Genomic DNA, 18,516 nt, shown 5'->3' on the forward strand with positions numbered 1-18,516 from the left:
TTACGATGTGTGTATTAATCCCGAGAGACACCTAGTAAAATGTCCGTGGCCTAATTCCACACCTGTCCGACTCTTTGTTTATTTTCACTCCACGTGATGTGATCAGTGACGTAATCCGGATCTATCCGGCCCGTTTATTAGTTTATGTTCTTAGTTTATCCACCAGAAAACAACTAGTACCTAGTGAATGGATTTGTCACACTCACCCCTATTGTCACTATAACGATATTTGCTTCTTTCAGAGAATCTGTGTCAATATTTTGTGTTGATATAGTGGTATATCCACGCCATTCAGTAACCCTCAGTCAATCCCGCCTCCTAGCTTTCTGTAATATCGAAAGGTAGTAAGGGTTGCTTCCCTTGGTTGGAAGTCCGGGGATTGAATGGATATTTATTGAATGATCACAAATGATTTTTAAACGATCGGCATACGGTGCCAAACAAGAAATAATACACTACTAAAGGAAAATGTTATTTGCAGAAGACATCTTTCCAGGATGATAAACAACGCTGGTTTCGAAGACAGCTTGAATTTGTAGCTCTTTTATTTTTAAACGTTACCTGGGCAAAACCACATCTCTGTAAGAATATTAAACTTTTCTCAAATCTTTAATGGCTCAATTCAATAATATCCACTTTGCTAGTTAAATTCTGTACCACCTCAATGCGATACGAAGGGAGGCAACTCCTATATAGCCGAGGGTACCGCATAGCCAAAATTTTTTGCGGATCGTTTATTTTCAATATTTCGCGAAACATTTAAATTGTCTGGAAATGATCAAAGCAATTATTAATTTTTTCGGCTTTACCTCGAAAGTCGATTTCGGTATATCACTTTAAACGAAAATCATATTTTAACCCGCGGAAATATTAACTGACTCGATTGCTAAACTCGCATCAGAATTCAGTTAACCGAGAATATTAAAATACTCTGTTTTATTCAGAGCGAAAAGAAAATTCTTATTAATAATTATTTTTATATAGAAATAGTGACAAGAGCACGAGTACATGTGTATAAATTTGCAGGAAAATTTAAGTTATGTAACGGACAAATTTTGTTTTCCAATGGAACAACTATTTGGTTCGTGTTAATGATGAAAGTATAGCATGATAACGTCAATTTAAATTAAAATGAAGCGCTCAGCCAAATAACAGAAATACAAATACACTTTAACTGCAAACACTCCCACATTTAAGAAACACATTTTAACAGCACTAATGTTTCTCATATCTTATTTTTTTCAAAATCGCTCTCAGTAGAATACTATTTTCTAAAAATTGAAAGTGCTACGTGTGTGTTATTTCAATACTAACAAAATGATTTCATGGATAACTAGGCTTAGATGAAGGGAAATGTTTGTTTGCATTGCAAACTAATTTTTGCATCAATCATAGTGACTTTTACTGTATTGATACATTTCATCACCACAATTCATTCCGATATTTTTCTAAAAAACGCGCGACAAAATTCCACAAAATATAACATAACAGTTTACCGTGATGTGAATATAATAAATATAATGGATTTCATTCTTATGACCTTTCTTATAAATCCGTGAAAATAACAAAGGTATGTAACTGTTTTGCCTAATTCGTTTGACGATTGCCGTGGCTTTGTCGCACCCTAATCACCTATCATGTATATTTATAAGCTCGCACCGTAACAACTGTTTTAACACCTTAATCACACTGTCGGCCCAGGTAACTCTTGTTTTATGTTTTCATTAAGGCTTTGTTCTCGGTTGATATTGTTAACACCTAGGTCTATAAACCTTTACAATATCATCACCGGTAACAACACAGGTCTATAACAGTAAGACCCAAAAATAAACAGACTGTTGACAAATAAGATTTTTTGTAAGAAAGCAAGGGAATAAGTAGAAAACAATGATACAGGGAAGTTGATGGGTTGAGATTCACTGACAGGGCTGTCCGTAGTCATCATGCTCTTTTATCTTCCCGACGGCCCCGGAAACCGGTACATATATAAACATTAGCCGGCGTTACGTGTCACGCATACACACGCTGGCCGGTGCAGCGCGAGATTGGCGGATACTGACTTAAGGATTTTACTTATTGCATCAAGAGGTAAACTTTTAAAATTTTAATTCTTTATTAGTCATTTTATACAAAAGTATAGGGTTCTTATGTATGCATACATAGCTTTAGGTTATGTAAAACTTTTTTTTTCGCTAATTGATATCTGCTAACTATTCCCAAAGATCAGCATGTTTTTAATTGATTTCCAATCTTTAAATTTAAACACCGCGTAAATAACAAAAAATAATTGTTATATTTAAAAATCGTAATACCACTACAAAGTGGATGGTAACAACAGACAGGGAGTTTTTAATAATTTTCTCTTTTGATATTATAACATCTGTAAGATTTTTTATAATAAACATAAGAGATTTATTCATCTAATACTAACTCATATCAAACAGTCATGTATACAACATGCAAACTACGGATTATTATCAATGTAATATCGAAAAAAATAACCACAAAGAGTTATTGGTATACTTAATAAAATACTTCTTCAAATTAAAATCTTTCTTGAGATTGCGAATGCTTATGATTCTCTAATATGTTTCTTTAATAAGTGAAGTTTCTTAAATACAGTTGATATAATTATATCCGGTACAATATAAAAAATGATAAACTGTTCTTTTACTCAACTAGCTATTTTTTTAATTTATAAACCAATATAGTAGATTGGAAATTGTTTTTTATTATGAACTAAAATTCAATGCTTTTAGCACGTGTGTTTATTCTAAAAACTCTATGTTGTCTAATGTTTTAGAATCATAATTTTATCAAAGGTACATTGAAACATTTAATGATCATAGATCATAATCAGATGAATCTACAATCTTAAGGTGAAATTTCTATAATTTGCATAATCATTCTGTGTAGTCTGTTAATGTGACCGGATGTATATGGGCTAGGGTTTTGGATTAAAATAAACTTATTTAGTCATAATCCCAATCATAATGACGAAATAATTTGATTAATATGATATAACAAACATAATCTCGCAAGTGATGGAATGAGCGTGCGCATAATGATTTATAATTTAAAACAGATACTGTAATTTCTGTGGATTTGAAATAATATACGTTACGTGAACAACATATATGTTTTACCTACAGACATAACAGGGAACGAGAATTTATTCCACCGATTGTTTTATTTCACCAATGAAAGAAAAATGTGATCGATGGTGAAAATAATTAGACTGCAGAAATTATGAGTTAGCAACAATGGGTATATTTCAACTAGTAAAAAAGACATTTTTATTGTATTTTACAGTATTCATTAATCAAAAGCATTCCATAAAACTTGATACTATAACTTGGTAGCATTGTAACAACCTTACTATGGCGGTTTAAACAGTGAAAACATTGGAAAAAGAACATCATTTCAGGAAGATGATCACTGAGTGTTAGCCGGGACAAACATTTAAATTTCAACGGTTTACCCCTTAAGAGCTGTTAATTAGATTAAAGAAATTAGTATACGTATCATGATACTTATCAAATAATAAATATCAAATGGGTGAATTTTTTACGTCATAAGCTAACAAACACAAATAAATAATCTAAAATCGTTGTCATCAATTGAGCTACGTTTCACGCCAGTAATTATTTTATCTACAAGAGAAAAACAACCTGTTTTAACACCATCTGCTTGAAACACTTACTTATCACAATAAGTATAATCATACAATGTAGATTGTATCACTCCATACTAATTAGGTACAGAGATTACGTAGAAAACATTTCAAACATAATACTAGTGTTTCTAGTGAACACTGTAGAAGGCGGAAGAGGAGAGGGCAACGGTAGACATATGTAAACAATTGTTTTTTTTTTTCGAATACCAATTTTTAAAATTGAATACAAATGTACGCGATTATTTAAATCGACCGGTCAATTAACTTAATTAATCATTTTAAAAATTCTCATAAAAATGTAATGTAAATGTATTCCGTTTGTGCTTATATATTCATCACAACCAAACTAATTGTGATCAAATAGGAATGCTATTGAATCTGATTAATAAAACAAAATTCAATGACTTTTTCTTTTCACATTAAGTGATTTTGTATGTCATCAAGCATTTTGCTGGGCCGAAATATTTTGCCGTGCTATCGTCTTTTTTTATATGGTCCTTGAGCCGATGAGCAGTTCACAAAAGTCTATATAAATAGACCACAGATCAACAGAATTAGTATAAGAGTATAAGACAGAAACAAATAAAAAAAACTGTCGTAAGCAACATAACATCTGTTTTCAGAAATTACATATTTAAGAATGTTAAATCATCAAGCACTATAGCAAATGATATTCGCTGTGGCTGTCGTTTTAATATACATGACACTAACGTGAGACAATTTCTCTTACCTTTCCAATAAAGATTTTCGAAAAATGGTCAATGTTGTAAAATGTCACGCTGAGTAAAAAATCTTGAATCCTTTATTAATATTACTTCAACTGGAATTTGAAATTTAGCCATAAACTGCGACTTAGCTTCAAAAAAGTAATTATGAATCATAACCGAATAGTTAAAATAATACGCATTAAATATCAAAAATGAATATTTGCCTTAATCAATTCTATAATTCATAAGATACCCTATTCTGGCAGTCTTTACATTATCAGGTGTAATCTCATATTCAGGTAAATTCTAATGCGACGTTTAAATCAAAGTTTCTTTATGTGTTGAACTGTGTTCAAAAATGAAAAGTTTGCAGAAATAATTGATGTTGATAAAGAAAGAAACACCAGTAATCACTACTTGTATATAATCACACTGAGACACGTTACACATATTTATATGTAGTGACATAAATAGTAAAGTCTATAGAAAAGAAAATTCTATTCACCAAAATATCCGCCATCAATACCACATTGTACCATATCTATTCTACCAAGATTTTGTATTTTAAAAGTATATTGAATTATAAGTGAGCTTAGTAGTTCATTATTAGAACCTGTATTTTAATATCATATTGATTATAGTAAGTGAGCTTTGTAATTCATTATTAGAACTTGTATTTTAATATCATATTGATTATAGTAAGTGAGCTTTGTAATTCATTATTAGAACTTGTATTTTAATATCATATTGATTATAGTAAGTGAGCTTTGTAATTCATTATTAGAACTTGTATTTTAATATCATATTGATTATAGTAAGTGAGCTTTGTAATTCATTATTAGAACTTGTATTTTAATATCATATTGATTATAGTAAGTGAGCTTAGTAGTTCATTATTAGAACTTGCCTTTTAATATTATGTTGATTATAGTAAGTGAGCTTTGTAATTCATTATTATAACTTGTATTTTATTATTATATTGATTTATAGTAAGTGAGCTTAGTAGTTCATTATTAGAACTTGTATTTTAATATCATATTGATTATAGTAAGTGAGCTTAGTAGTTCATTATTAGAACTTGCCTTTTAATATTATATTGATTATAGTAAGTGAGCTTTGTAATTCATTATTAGAACTTGTATTTTAATATTATATTGATTATAGTAAGTGAGCTTTGTAATTCATTATTAGAACTTGTATTTTAATATCATATTGATTATAGTAAGTGAGCTTTGTAATTCATTATTAGAACTTGTATTTTAATATTATGTTGATTATAGTAAGTGAGCTTTGTAATTCATTATTATAACTTGTATTTTATTATTATATTGATTTATAGTAAGTGAGTTTATTAATTTATTATTGAAGCTCACAATTCCTAGTTGATCAAGATAAGTCATAATGAGCATAGGCTATGTAAACAAGTCACAATCAATATAATCATACATCTTATTTTATTTCACCATTCCGAATATTGTAATCAATGCTATATTATGGTGCCATGCTAGTTATTTAACCTACCTTCTGATTATTTCTGCAAAATACGAATATTTTCTTATTCTGTTTCTTACTACTGTTGGTTTAAGTAGACAAGGCCTTAAATTAGTTATGAAAACATCCATCTTTGCTGTAGTATTCTCTTCGCATTTTGAATGGTTTTGATTATGATATTAGGTTAATAGATTTCTCATGATGACATTTTTTAAACATTTTACCTCTCTCAGTACCCCCTTACTACCTACTTAGGGACAAAAAACTTAACATTCCCCATATTGTAATAGATTAACACACAATTTCATATCTCTAATGCCTAATCACCACCATGATGATTTGGCCCAGGTTCATACTGTGTAAGTTGTGGTTACTTTGTGAGGATAGCTTTCACTCCCTGTTTGAGTGTCGGGGACATTCCACTGTTCGTAGAGAACTTTTACTTTTTTATTTATAGAATTGATATTGACTAATAAAATTTTTAACTCCCTTTGGGGTGAGACAGCAGATTCTCAATCCCTGTCCAGGGTAAGCGAATAATAAACCTATATCTATTGAATTGTTATTGTTTGAAATGGAAGTATATCTTTGTAAATTAATCGTAATGTACATTGTATTTAATAAAATGCATACTTTTTATTAGTTTCAACGGAAGAATTTAGCATGTATTCATATAATATAGGCATATATTATGTTTGTGTGTGTAGTTTCCTTTTACTGTAATTCTCATATTGTATTATCTTATGATAGGTTTTGTGTAGTACGTGAATGTAAGTTAGCATAGTTTTAACATGATGTTACCAATGTATATCGACTATTGTCTCAGTAACTGTAGTAACGTCATATGTCATATCGTATATCAATTCCTTTTATCCTATGGATTAATAAAATAATGCATGTTTAAGATGAATGAATGTAACGACGTTATACATCCTTATTGTGTTGTTTAAAGTGAAAAGTCGGGCAAAGAAAACCAGTCTAAATGCGTTCATTGGCCTTCCAAAAGCTCTCACATATTAATACGACGGTCAAGTTCTCCTTAGGTCTCCAGTTCTGACCATTAAAGTAAAGAAAAGTTGAAAGCATTGAAAGCGAGGCTGCGTGGAAATGTAACCACGGACATAGTGAGCCGGGAGGACGTTTTAGAATTTCCATACTTTAAATTAATTTTTCGTACGCAGACAGATTTTGACGAGAGATTTTATTTTTCAATTTCATAAGAAATTATACTGGATACATTCACACACCATTTTTACCGACTTTAGCCATCATTGCCTGTTGTTTAACCATTTACTGTGAGGACATACTTAGGTGTTATCTAACGTATTTTGTGTTGGCCATTTAAAATAGAAGTCTTAAATCGTACTGAAAAGAAGCTTATTAAACTCAATGAAATTTCGTCGCATTTTATTTAAGAACAAATACATAAACTTTGATTTAATGGACTTGAATACCAGATATACTGACCGTATTGCAATGTTGTAGTATAGATATAAATATGAATATCCCCCCTGGGCATAAAAATAAGAACAAATACTATCTGTTTTATACTTGTCGTTGCCAAAAATTCAACGGATTAAAAAGTTAACCTTATAATTGTGCACATGGTTGGGAATGTAATGTTGTGGTAACATTATGGAAATTCATTTTATAATATTTTATCGTCTAACTACATACAGTTATACAAGAAAAAGTATTTATCAACAAATATATCAGACAAGCTAGGTATAAAGTTGTCCTTTACATATTTTTTTTTTGCGACAAATCATTAGTCCTACTCTAGTTTTCGTTGTATTTTCAGTTTATTTTGGAAATATTTATACTTATTTAGGAATTATTTACTTGTTTTTTTTAGACAAGATGGCGAAGACACTGAGTTCCTTCCCGTTCGTCGCCTCGACAATGTCTGCCTCTGAGTTACAGCTTTCTTTGTGCCACATGCCTTATTCTTTTGACCCCCGGGGAGTGATGCCCCTCCCTCTGGACCTGTCCACCTACAGCGCCCTCTACTTTCAGGCACAGTCTCGACATCTCCATGGTTACTTTGGTGCGGGATACCCCTCGGGTGTGCTCGATTTATCCACTCGCCATAACCGTCCGTTCTCCCCCGGTTCTGAGGAGGATTCACCGAAGAAGATTGTTGCAGGTGGGTTGAATTAATTAGCCATTTATTACTTTTCAGAGAAGGCATACATCCCACATTTTCAAAAGTAAGCAGTTCATTAGACTAGAACTGTTTTAAACATCACATGCAGTATTAGTAATCGGATTTTACATAAATTTGAGAGTAAAATAAAAATAATGAACAAGTTATCAAGCGCATGAACTTTATGTATAATGCTGAATGAACAAAATAATGCGTCCAAGAGTTATTTTTTGTAAAATTTGTTATGCAAATGCCCCTTAATATGAATAACGCAAATGATTGTATTATCATTCTGTCTTGTAACAATCATGGGTTTGAAAATTATGCTATCATCTCATAACGTAAACAATGACGTCGCCATTTTTAACGTCAAATGTAATTGCATTTTTTGCTGATGCAACAACTTCGTTATATTGTAGCAAAAAGAGTCCCTCAAAATATCTGGAAATTCATGGGATAAGTTTGAATTATAAAGATCGATTTGATTTTTATGAAGCACAACAGTTAGCATCTGTCGGTATCACCATAAACCGTGCTGATCAGTATATCTATAACATAAAATACATCGTGTGTATAGAGTGTTATACAATACTGGCAGAGGTGGAAGTGTATTTTAGTAATATGCCTATATGTATCGATGTGCTGATGTATGATCAGGCCACGGTGTACGGATAGCGGGGATTTACACACTTACAACTTCCGCTCTATTGGTTACTGCCTATAGATCATTTTCCGAAAGGGATACCATCACCGGAAGTAGTAATATCAGTAGTCTTGCGCGCTACCATCCTCTACCGTCGTAAGCCGAATTCACACGCTTACGTGTGTATTCGAGGAATAATTTATATATATGATCAGTGTAACTAAGAATATGAAAACATATGGGCTTAACAATCGCACATGCTGGAGGTGGTCAGAGTATGAAGACAACATGAATGTATATATAAAAAGAGTAAAAACAATTAGAGAATGAAAAACACTCACATACAATGCGACGTACGAAATAATTAATTCTAACTTCATGAAAATGTTTTGCCCAAATAAATTTGACTCGCAGATGACAAAATGTAAAATAATTTTGCATCATTAACATTTTTGAATAGATCGTCCTTGAAAGTGTGCAAGATAACGTGACTTATAATCGTTTTAAGTCACGTGATGTGTATATCATAGACAGTCACGTGATGTTATGTCATGTAAGATCACGTGAATTGTATATCGCGTAAAATCATTTAACTCGTATCGTGTATGATCATATGAGATAAATACCTGTTAGATCATATAACTAGTGTAAGATCATCTGAATCCATATCGTATATGCATATCCTGTTGTCTATTTGCATATGATAGAGTTATCTGCCCTTGTGAGTAGGTATTGATTGTGACGTCATGTATTTGCAAGCGTAATGTCATACTTTTCGGAGAAAATAACGCGAATGGTGGTAAAAATATTGACGTGAATTGATACCTATCCGTAAGGGAGCTTATTATGTAATGTGCAAAGACGGAATACTGCACCATTTTGTTTGTAAATCATCTTCTTAATATTTTTAGTATTTTAACTTTTTCTCATATATTACGGTGCTTCTAATACCCGTATGTATCCCATGGTTACTCTCATAACTAGAGTCTTTCTTTTCATCCTAAACGTTTATAAAACATACTTAGATTTACACGAAACCGAGGAATCAACAAACGCATGAGTGAAAAGAATTCCCGCCTTTAACTTTTGATATTTTTTTTTGCATTAATGCGGCTTATCTGGGCTACATTTTTAACTCTAATCTTGAGAACGTAGACATGTTCTGATCAACAGATTATGAATACAACTTATAAATATTTTGACCGACATAATTTGAACTTTGGTTTTAGTAATGATATATGCTTTGCTACTCAGAATAATCATGATATATGTTTTACATAATTATTTATCATTTATTGTAGAGTAGTCTGTCAGTTATATAATAAGTCTATTTTACTTGTAACTAGCATTTTCATTGACTAAAAATTTACTTTATCACCCCATGAAGGTAAAAAATGACGTCGTCATTAATAACGTCACTTTTGATTGGTTGATATAGCGACATATTTATTTTATTGAAAAAGAGTCCCGAAATGAATGTTCTTTTTGAAGAAATTATCTATAGTAAAATTAATTATAAGGATTAGTTTGAATATGGTTTTTCATGTTATGGAGATATAACACAAAAATATGAGATTATACGTTCTTGATAAACAGCTTTACTGATTCATTTAGATTACACTTGGACTTTTTTTGTTATTTCTCCATAACATAAAAAATCTATTCAAGTTAATCCTTCAATAGTTATTTCAGCGATGATGCTAAAAGGAAGTTTACAGAATAAATTGACTTAAAAATATCATGATGATGGTGATGATATTACATTTTTGTTATCATAATTTACATAAACCACTAAAACTTGTTCCTGGCTATTTTGTGGAAGTTGAGCTTCCTTGCTTGTGGTTTGATGCACCACCTATGACAGTGGTTTGACGCACGGGTTATAGGTAGTCAGCAACTTCTTACTACTATGTACAGTATCCGATTAAACAATGAACTCATCTTGTAACTGCTGTATAAAAGAGGCCCATAAATTTAATTTAAAAAATCCTAAAACTGAAAACAACAATTACAAACTTTGATTTGAAAGGGATTTAAAATGGAGTTCTACCCCAATTTCCTTCGTTTTGTGCCATTTGTACTTTGTAAAATCGCGTGTATTTGGAGTTAAATTAACAGAGGTTGATTACACTTGGTGGGAAAAAATAGCGTGCATTGTTTTCTCCTAGGGGCCCCTATTTATGTGGATAACAATAGAAATATGTTTAACCACAGTTTACGAGTGGGTCAAGTTTCTCGGCGAATTTCGGAACTTGATAAGGGGGAACGGACGTTAAGTTGGAGGTATTTTGATTCTGAAAGGAAATATTTCAATGAGATATAGTCCTTTTGTTAGGGGATATGTGTTTATCTCAGTATAACAACTCACCAGTCCTTGTTTTTATCTTAAATTGATGAATTAAACACTAGCATCGCTCTCCACCCCTGCCTTAATTATGCTAATTTGCTCAATCTGCACTCGGCCTGACATGTCAATTATTTAGTCCATTTTCTTGGTAAGCACTTGACAGTTTCCCATGTGCTCTTGACGTAAAGAAAGAACAATCCTTATTATGATTTCTGAAATCTCCTCATTTTGATTCGTGTGGATTCAAAATGGAAAGCCATCGTTACATGATAGGAACTTAACGTACAACTTCTTAAGTTTTGAAATTATCGAAATCATATGATAGTGTTGTTGAATGGAAGTTTATTCTTTTGCAGAAAAGAAAGAAGTCAAACCTCGTTTTGACTTTGCACATTTAGCCGAATCTGCTACCAGTAAAACAGAAAACGAAAAAGATCTGGAGAAGACAATAGGCAGTAAGGACCCAATTATCACTCACGTTTTGGATCAATATTTACCCACGGACACCTTCAGGTAAGACATATACACTAGTTCTCGTGAATTCATGAATGTAGAGACAAAGTTAAGTAAAACAACGAGCTAACAAAAGAATATTCATTGAGATATAAAGGTTTTAAAACGGCAAAGTGTTATTTTCATGTGAAACGAAAACAATTTTTATCCCCTGTTTTTTGTGATTTTTTTTTCATTTTACATGTTTTTTGTATCGTATTTTTCAATCAATCAGTTGATTTGTACATTAAGTCATAATAAAACAGCGTTTTAGATGAAGAAAAAGCAATAGGAATTAGTTTATTTTCGTTTGTTTTAGCTGAAAAAAATGTTGTTTTTAAAACCTCATATTTCACGGTCAGTAAGATAGAGTGACTTCCCTTCTTTCTGTATAGCTTGTTATGTGTAAGATGGCGTATATAAGTGGTATTTGGCCACTTATATCGTCGACAATAACACGGCGCGTTAGAGGGCGGGGCTACAGGGCTCTTGATCAAACAAAAACACGCGTCAATAACAAGGAATTAAACGACGCAGATTTTGGTACTTTTAAATTAACATTGAAATATTGATTTCAATTTTTACCTTTTTTTTCAAAATAAACAAATTCTTTGTAAAGGTTATTTTAATTTCCGTCTATAGACCATCATAACATATATATGTATATGACATGAAGGACAACAATTATAAAACAATTATTTACTAAATATTATATAATACTGTAATTGTTTTGTTACAATTTTCACTTACACAGCATTAGGATAATTTAACTTAAAACAATATAATTTGCAGAAAACAATGACAATGAAATGATAAAATTTACGGACGTTATACTCTATATAATATTAAAGGGAGTCACTATAAAGATGATGATATGGTTTGTTTATTTTAACCATTTATTGAGAAAATTACTAAAACATTGGTTTAAAAAGAGACGACATCGACAATTAATTCCAAAGGCTCAAACAAATAGAGCGCATGCTTTTAATAACTTTCAATTCCTATGTTCTATCTTTTAAATCGTATAAATTGTTTTATCCTTCAATGATTTTATAAAATATCATTTTATACACCGATTTGTGGCCTGGCGCATCAAAGCATTAACACAAAACAAAACTCTATTTAATATTTCACAGCATTCATTATAACTTATTTATTTATCACATTATATCTGATTGACCTCAATTGGTCTGTCTGTGTACATATATACGTAGATATAAATCCTTGTTATTAACTTGATGTAAAATAAAGCATTTGTTCCTAAGCTTATCCATTGTTCATTTAGTCGCATTCAGATGTTCGTGTATTGTTTCATTATTCAAATATTTTAGCAGAACCTACCACGCATTACTTGTATTCTATCGTTACTATATTTCACTACTAAAGTACCGAAACAATTATTTGGACTTACATTATGGTATATTTTAACTTTGCTTGGTAACTGTGTTTACAATATGCTTAGTTCGCTTCAAATGTAAGTGTACTAAATCTAACTGATGTAAATTTATTTGACAATCTGCATTCTCATCTATTGTTTGAAATTACCCGGGTTAATTAGAAGATAATAGTTTGATTTTGGTAGACACTATATGTGTGAAGTACGTGGATATAAATGTTTTTGACTGTCTCCAGGTACAAACCTTATCCACAATGGTACTCACCACTGTCCAAGTCTATCACACACAGTTCAGAACGAGGCCGTGGACGGCGACCAAAAAGGTATTTATTTATTTATTTATTTTATTTTATTTATTTATTTATTTATTTTATTTATTTATTTATTTATTTATTCACATTCATTCATTTATTCACATTTATTCATTTATTCATTCATTCATTCGTAGTTTACTTACTGTTGTACCATATATGGGGTTTAATGAAATGTATAAAACGGTTAAGATAATATAAGGGAAAAAAACTAAATATAAAGTGTTGATAATATGGCACAACAAAATGTAAGTTCGGTATTTTTATCCTTTTAAAACAAAGAAAAGAAAAGAAGGATCAACTTAGACTAGCACTTAACATTACAGGATAAGTTATTAGTAATCATTTGTATACTTTATATACCAATTACGTATTCCATAGGTGCACGATAATAGTAATTATATAAGTACATAAAGTTACAATAATATATCAGATTAATTATAGTACCAGAGATACTGCATTAACGTTGTAGATAAAGGTATCAAAGAGTTTGTCGTAAGTGGTATGACGTGATAACACTTCAGTAACGTAGGGGTGTTAAATGACATCATTCCATACATCGCTACAGCTGCTACAACTCTGCCAGCTCATTATTTATACTGACGCTCTTTGGGTTGGTTTAGAAATAAGTTTTGACGTAATGCTGAATTTTACTAACATCCGTTATTGATACCGAGGCTTAATCAATCATGCGTGTCCTGGTGTTCATAGCTATTTTCATTCTATTGCTATTATCATACCGGATCCTGTAATTAATTTATTGAATCATCTGTTATTACAAATAACTATTTGGAGGTGAAGTAGGTTATGACTTTGATTTCTTTTATCACATGTAAACATATACTCAAGAAGACCATTTACAGCTTGAAATTATATTCAGTACATTGTCAATAAAATAAGTATTGAGACATCAGCATTCATTGGGTCACACAAACTTCATTAGAATAGTAAAAATGAGTATCCACGGATCTTACTGTAAGAGTTGTTTCCCTTGGATACAGATCTTTTTTCCCGTTGGGATGAAGTGCTTCAGAAAATAGATGTAAATAAACTTATACAACAATAATGAAAATATGACAAATTAAAGCTTCTTTCGGAACATTTTGTCCGACTTCCGATACTTTTTGTGAGTTTCAGTACAAAACCATATTTGTTAAATTCTACATTGATTGATAGGCTGTCAGTTTAAGTTGAAAACGATTTTGCTATTTCGCAAAGAAAAGCAAAGCTATCACGGTAATAGCAAGAAGTAAAAGTGTTATTTTGGGTGTGTAACCAGTAAATGATGATGGGTAATTAGGATGATTACGCCTGGAGACGCGACCTTGTGTCTACCCCTGCTGGTGGTACATAGGACTGCCAGGGGACCCATTACCCAGTGATAGACACCTACAAATATCAAGCATATTAAAGTAATATTTGTAATCTGACAAAAATATATTGCATTTAATAAAGAAAACAGATTGTTCATTGATTGTTCATTAATTACTTGTCAGGGCCAAGAAAGAGTACATCTGTAAGTACTGTTGCCGCCAATTCACCAAGTCGTATAATCTGCTGATCCACGAGAGGACCCACACAGACGAGAGACCGTTCCCGTGTGACATCTGTGGGAAGGCATTCAGGAGGCAGGACCACCTCAGAGACCACAGGTACGGGGCCGTAATGTCAACCAGATCCCACATCAAAAATCACACATTCTATTAGCATTCTTTGTGGTTGGCCGGCTCATTGTGCTTAGTAATATAACGTTAATTAAGGAAATGTCTGAAGTTGGTTGGCTAATCATTATTTACACCATATTAACAGTTAAGGGCACAGTTTCACGAACACTTTTCATAAGTTAAAGAAATTCCGTATCTTACCATTGTCCATAGCATAGCAGAGACGTTCGTAATTCTTTGAATGGTTTAAGAGCTTCCTGTATGGACTCTACTGACAGATGGTTTGTTTTTATGTTTCGGGAAGCAGTAATACGTTCGTGTTGTATTCCTTGTAATTGAGGAAACTCATTCCCTGTTGAAAGTGCTATATCACTGCCGTTCATACATACCCAAGTTTCAATCAAAACATTTTTACATAAAAGATTATAAAAACATATGATTTCAGTCTCACAATTTGTTTTACACAGGTATATCCACTCTAAAGATAAGCCATTTAAGTGTGGGCTCTGTGGTAAGGGCTTCTGTCAGGCGAGAACGTTAGCAGTACACAAGACAACACACGAGGTAAGTTACCATGGCAACTCAGTACACAATATAACACACGAGGTAACTTACCATGTCAACTCGCTACACAGTACAACACACGACGTAAGTTACCATGGCAACTCATTACACAATATGACACAGGAAGTAGCTTACCATTGAAACAATACAACACAATTTACTTTTGGATTTGGTCCTTAATATAAAACTAACAACACGAGATAGGTTACTATGGAAACACAGTACACCTTACAACACAATTATAAGGTTACCATGAAAGCATAGTGCACATTACAACACGGGGATATTTTAAAGTTGTGTTCACAATATGAAAAAGTTACCAAGGAATACATGCTCCGTATTTATGATATAAAATCAATGAGAACATTTTAGAGATATTGAAGATGAATTACTTTTGACCCTGAAATCTAATTATTTTCAAAATTGTGAATAAAGAGTATTAATTAGTTTGGTAATGGAGACTGTAGAAACTTATATAAATTATGGGGGAAACAGAAAATAAGACGATGTAGGACGATTATTGACAAAAATATTAATGTCCTCATTCCTAAACAAATTATTGATTTGTTTTGTATTTTGTTTTAATTGTTTTCCATTATATTTGTTTTCCCTTACAGACGTGAGGCCAAGATAAGATCTGAATCTGTGAAATCCAGTCCTCTGTGAGGTGTGTAACCCGTGATCTTCAGTGCCATTGCTGTCTGAAATAACACTACGTGCCTTACATCATATTTAAAACTTACAACTACCGGAAGTTGAAGTCTGCCTGCGCAGTTTAAATAGGAAGTGAACAAACGATGCACGTGATAAGCTATTGTATTTTATTCGTGACCATATATGAGGTGTCTCTGTGATGAAGACTTTATTTGCCGATCACTTTTTATTTAATGATTAATTTTGTTTAAATACTTTTTTGACATGTTTCGATGCAAATAACTGCATTCAATGCTTGTTAAAGTTGATCCATAGGATATCGCTCGAAAGTATGCCATAACTATTCATTCCAACTGCGTTCATTATTATATCAAAATATTACATGTATTTTTCAGACCAAATTCCTAGTTTGTAATTTTCAGAATTTTTAATGGTTATGTTTTGGAGATGACTTTTTTGCAATCCAAACTAGAGATACTAGGTTTATGTCGTTGTTTTCAAGTGCATTATATATTGTCAATATAACGGGAATCCTGTACCATCCTCCACTTGACTAAATATATTGTTTGTGCATTCTAGGTCCTTAAGCCAGAACTGTTCAAAGCACATCCTGAAGAATATAACATATTAAAAATATTATAGTAGGATGCACGAAACAAGAAAATGAAAGGCGTATTATCATTCATGTTCTGGCTGGCTTCTACTGAAGCTATCCCCCGAAATTCATAGTCATTGAAACACTTGAACTAGACGGCCACTTATGGGCATGACAATGTGTTCTGTAATAGCCGGAAGTAGCAATGAAATTCAAATCTGACACACAGAAAATGTACATCGACCCACAGTGTAACTGTACAGTTAACTTGGTGATAGAGACTGGAAAACAACCTTTTGTCCTTAAAGCGCTTCAATATTTCACCTTTCAACAGAAAGATAGAATGCCTGTCCTAAATAAAAATAAACCTATCCAAGACAATTGTTTCTTAGATATTAAATATTTGTTAAGAATCTGCAGTATAAATATTCATATTGAATATGGATTTGGAAATTGGTCAAGGTTGCAGTGCAACCATTATCGGGCTCATTTCTGCATCTCGACTTTTGGGTATTTGAAAAAAAGAGATGACAATATCATAGATATTATCTAAAACCTACTCATCTAATCTTAGGGACCCTTTGTGTAAGGAGATAGTACTAAAGTTCACAAGTCACAATCCGGGACATCTATATGATGCACATGTATATAAAAAGATAAGTACCTAAAATATATCCATAAATATTATCTACTCGCCGACACTTACCGGCAACCCTCGACTCGAGGTTGTAGTTAGCGTTATCATTGGTTAATAAAGGTCGATGACCTTTGACCTCAAACATACAAAACATTCCTTCGGTTGTTATGAATTATTCTCGTCCTGTTATATTGTTATGTTATTGGTTTTTAAATACAAAATTGCTCGCTGAAATAACTTAGACAGCGAATTCAGTATACGCGCATGCGATGTAATGAAAAGTTATATTCTGTGCCTTGTGAGTTTACACGGGTGTAATTGTGTATGTGTTCACGTGTGATAGTGTTTGCATGTGTAAGTATGCACATGTGGTGATGTATGTTTGTGTGAAGAGGTGCGCGTGTGTGGATATGTGCACGTTAAATATGCTGTTAAAGTGCTGAATGTACGTAACCTATGTGTAGAAGTGTTAACTACATTAATATTGTATGTTAATCAACAAATAAAACAACGATCGATTATTTATACAAATTTATTTGTTTGTGTTATTATTTAATTACAAATACCTTATTGAGACCTTACGTACACTCTTCAGTATGTTCTTTAAATATCACTGTCAGGCGGTGCCATGTTTCCGTTTCTCAAAATGGTGACAACGAAAATCGTCGCACTTAATGTACAGATTCTATGGAACTGTTCTATAACCTTTGACCTTTGTCTATGAACAAATCGAATAATATTGTACTTTGTATAGGATTCGATGTTAGTCGGTTAATTTAAAAAGATCTGGATGTCAGTGATTGGTGTTTGCTTCATGAATGCCTTTAGATTTTATTTGACAATTCAGAAGTGGGCAATACGACTCTGATAGCAAAGCTAGAATATTGGGTAAAGCCGAATCGGTAGTTAACAATCAAAATAACGAATTTCAACACGAGAGAAAAATCTAAATCCAAAGATTAAACAAAATATAAACCAAGGTTTGTGCAAAGACCATTGTAAAGAAGTATGAAGAAAATTAACCAGGCACGCTCCAGAGGAAAAGTATCTCTTATTAATGACTCCCGGGTAAAGTTTCGTGAACATTAGTTAAATTTAGGGAATCTTTTAACTTAAAATTCTCCTTAGGAAAGCATTGCGGATGTTAGGAGGGCTCCTTAAATAAAGCCTCCCTTAACTTCTGTAATGCTTTC

General features: G+C 32.1%; 1 protein-coding gene across 1 annotated transcript; it reads left to right on the forward strand.

Annotated features, from left to right (window-relative positions):
- Positions 1 to 1,967: 1,967 nt before the first annotated feature.
- LOC138308462 (protein odd-skipped-related 2-like) lies at positions 1,968 to 17,854 on the forward strand. The gene is made up of 7 exons (XM_069249442.1): positions 1,968 to 2,088; positions 7,730 to 8,020; positions 11,367 to 11,523; positions 13,135 to 13,221; positions 14,706 to 14,861; positions 15,341 to 15,437; positions 16,055 to 17,854. The coding sequence occupies exons 2-7, from the start codon at positions 7,735 to 7,737 to the stop codon at positions 16,058 to 16,060; spliced, it is 789 nt and encodes a 262-aa protein (XP_069105543.1). The 5' UTR covers positions 1,968 to 2,088; positions 7,730 to 7,734; the 3' UTR covers positions 16,061 to 17,854.
- Positions 17,855 to 18,516: the final 662 nt, after the last annotated feature.

Source organism: Argopecten irradians, chromosome 15 (assembly GCF_041381155.1).
Source record: "Argopecten irradians isolate NY chromosome 15, Ai_NY, whole genome shotgun sequence".
In the NCBI taxonomy this organism is placed as follows: Eukaryota; Metazoa; Mollusca; class Bivalvia; order Pectinida; family Pectinidae; genus Argopecten; species Argopecten irradians.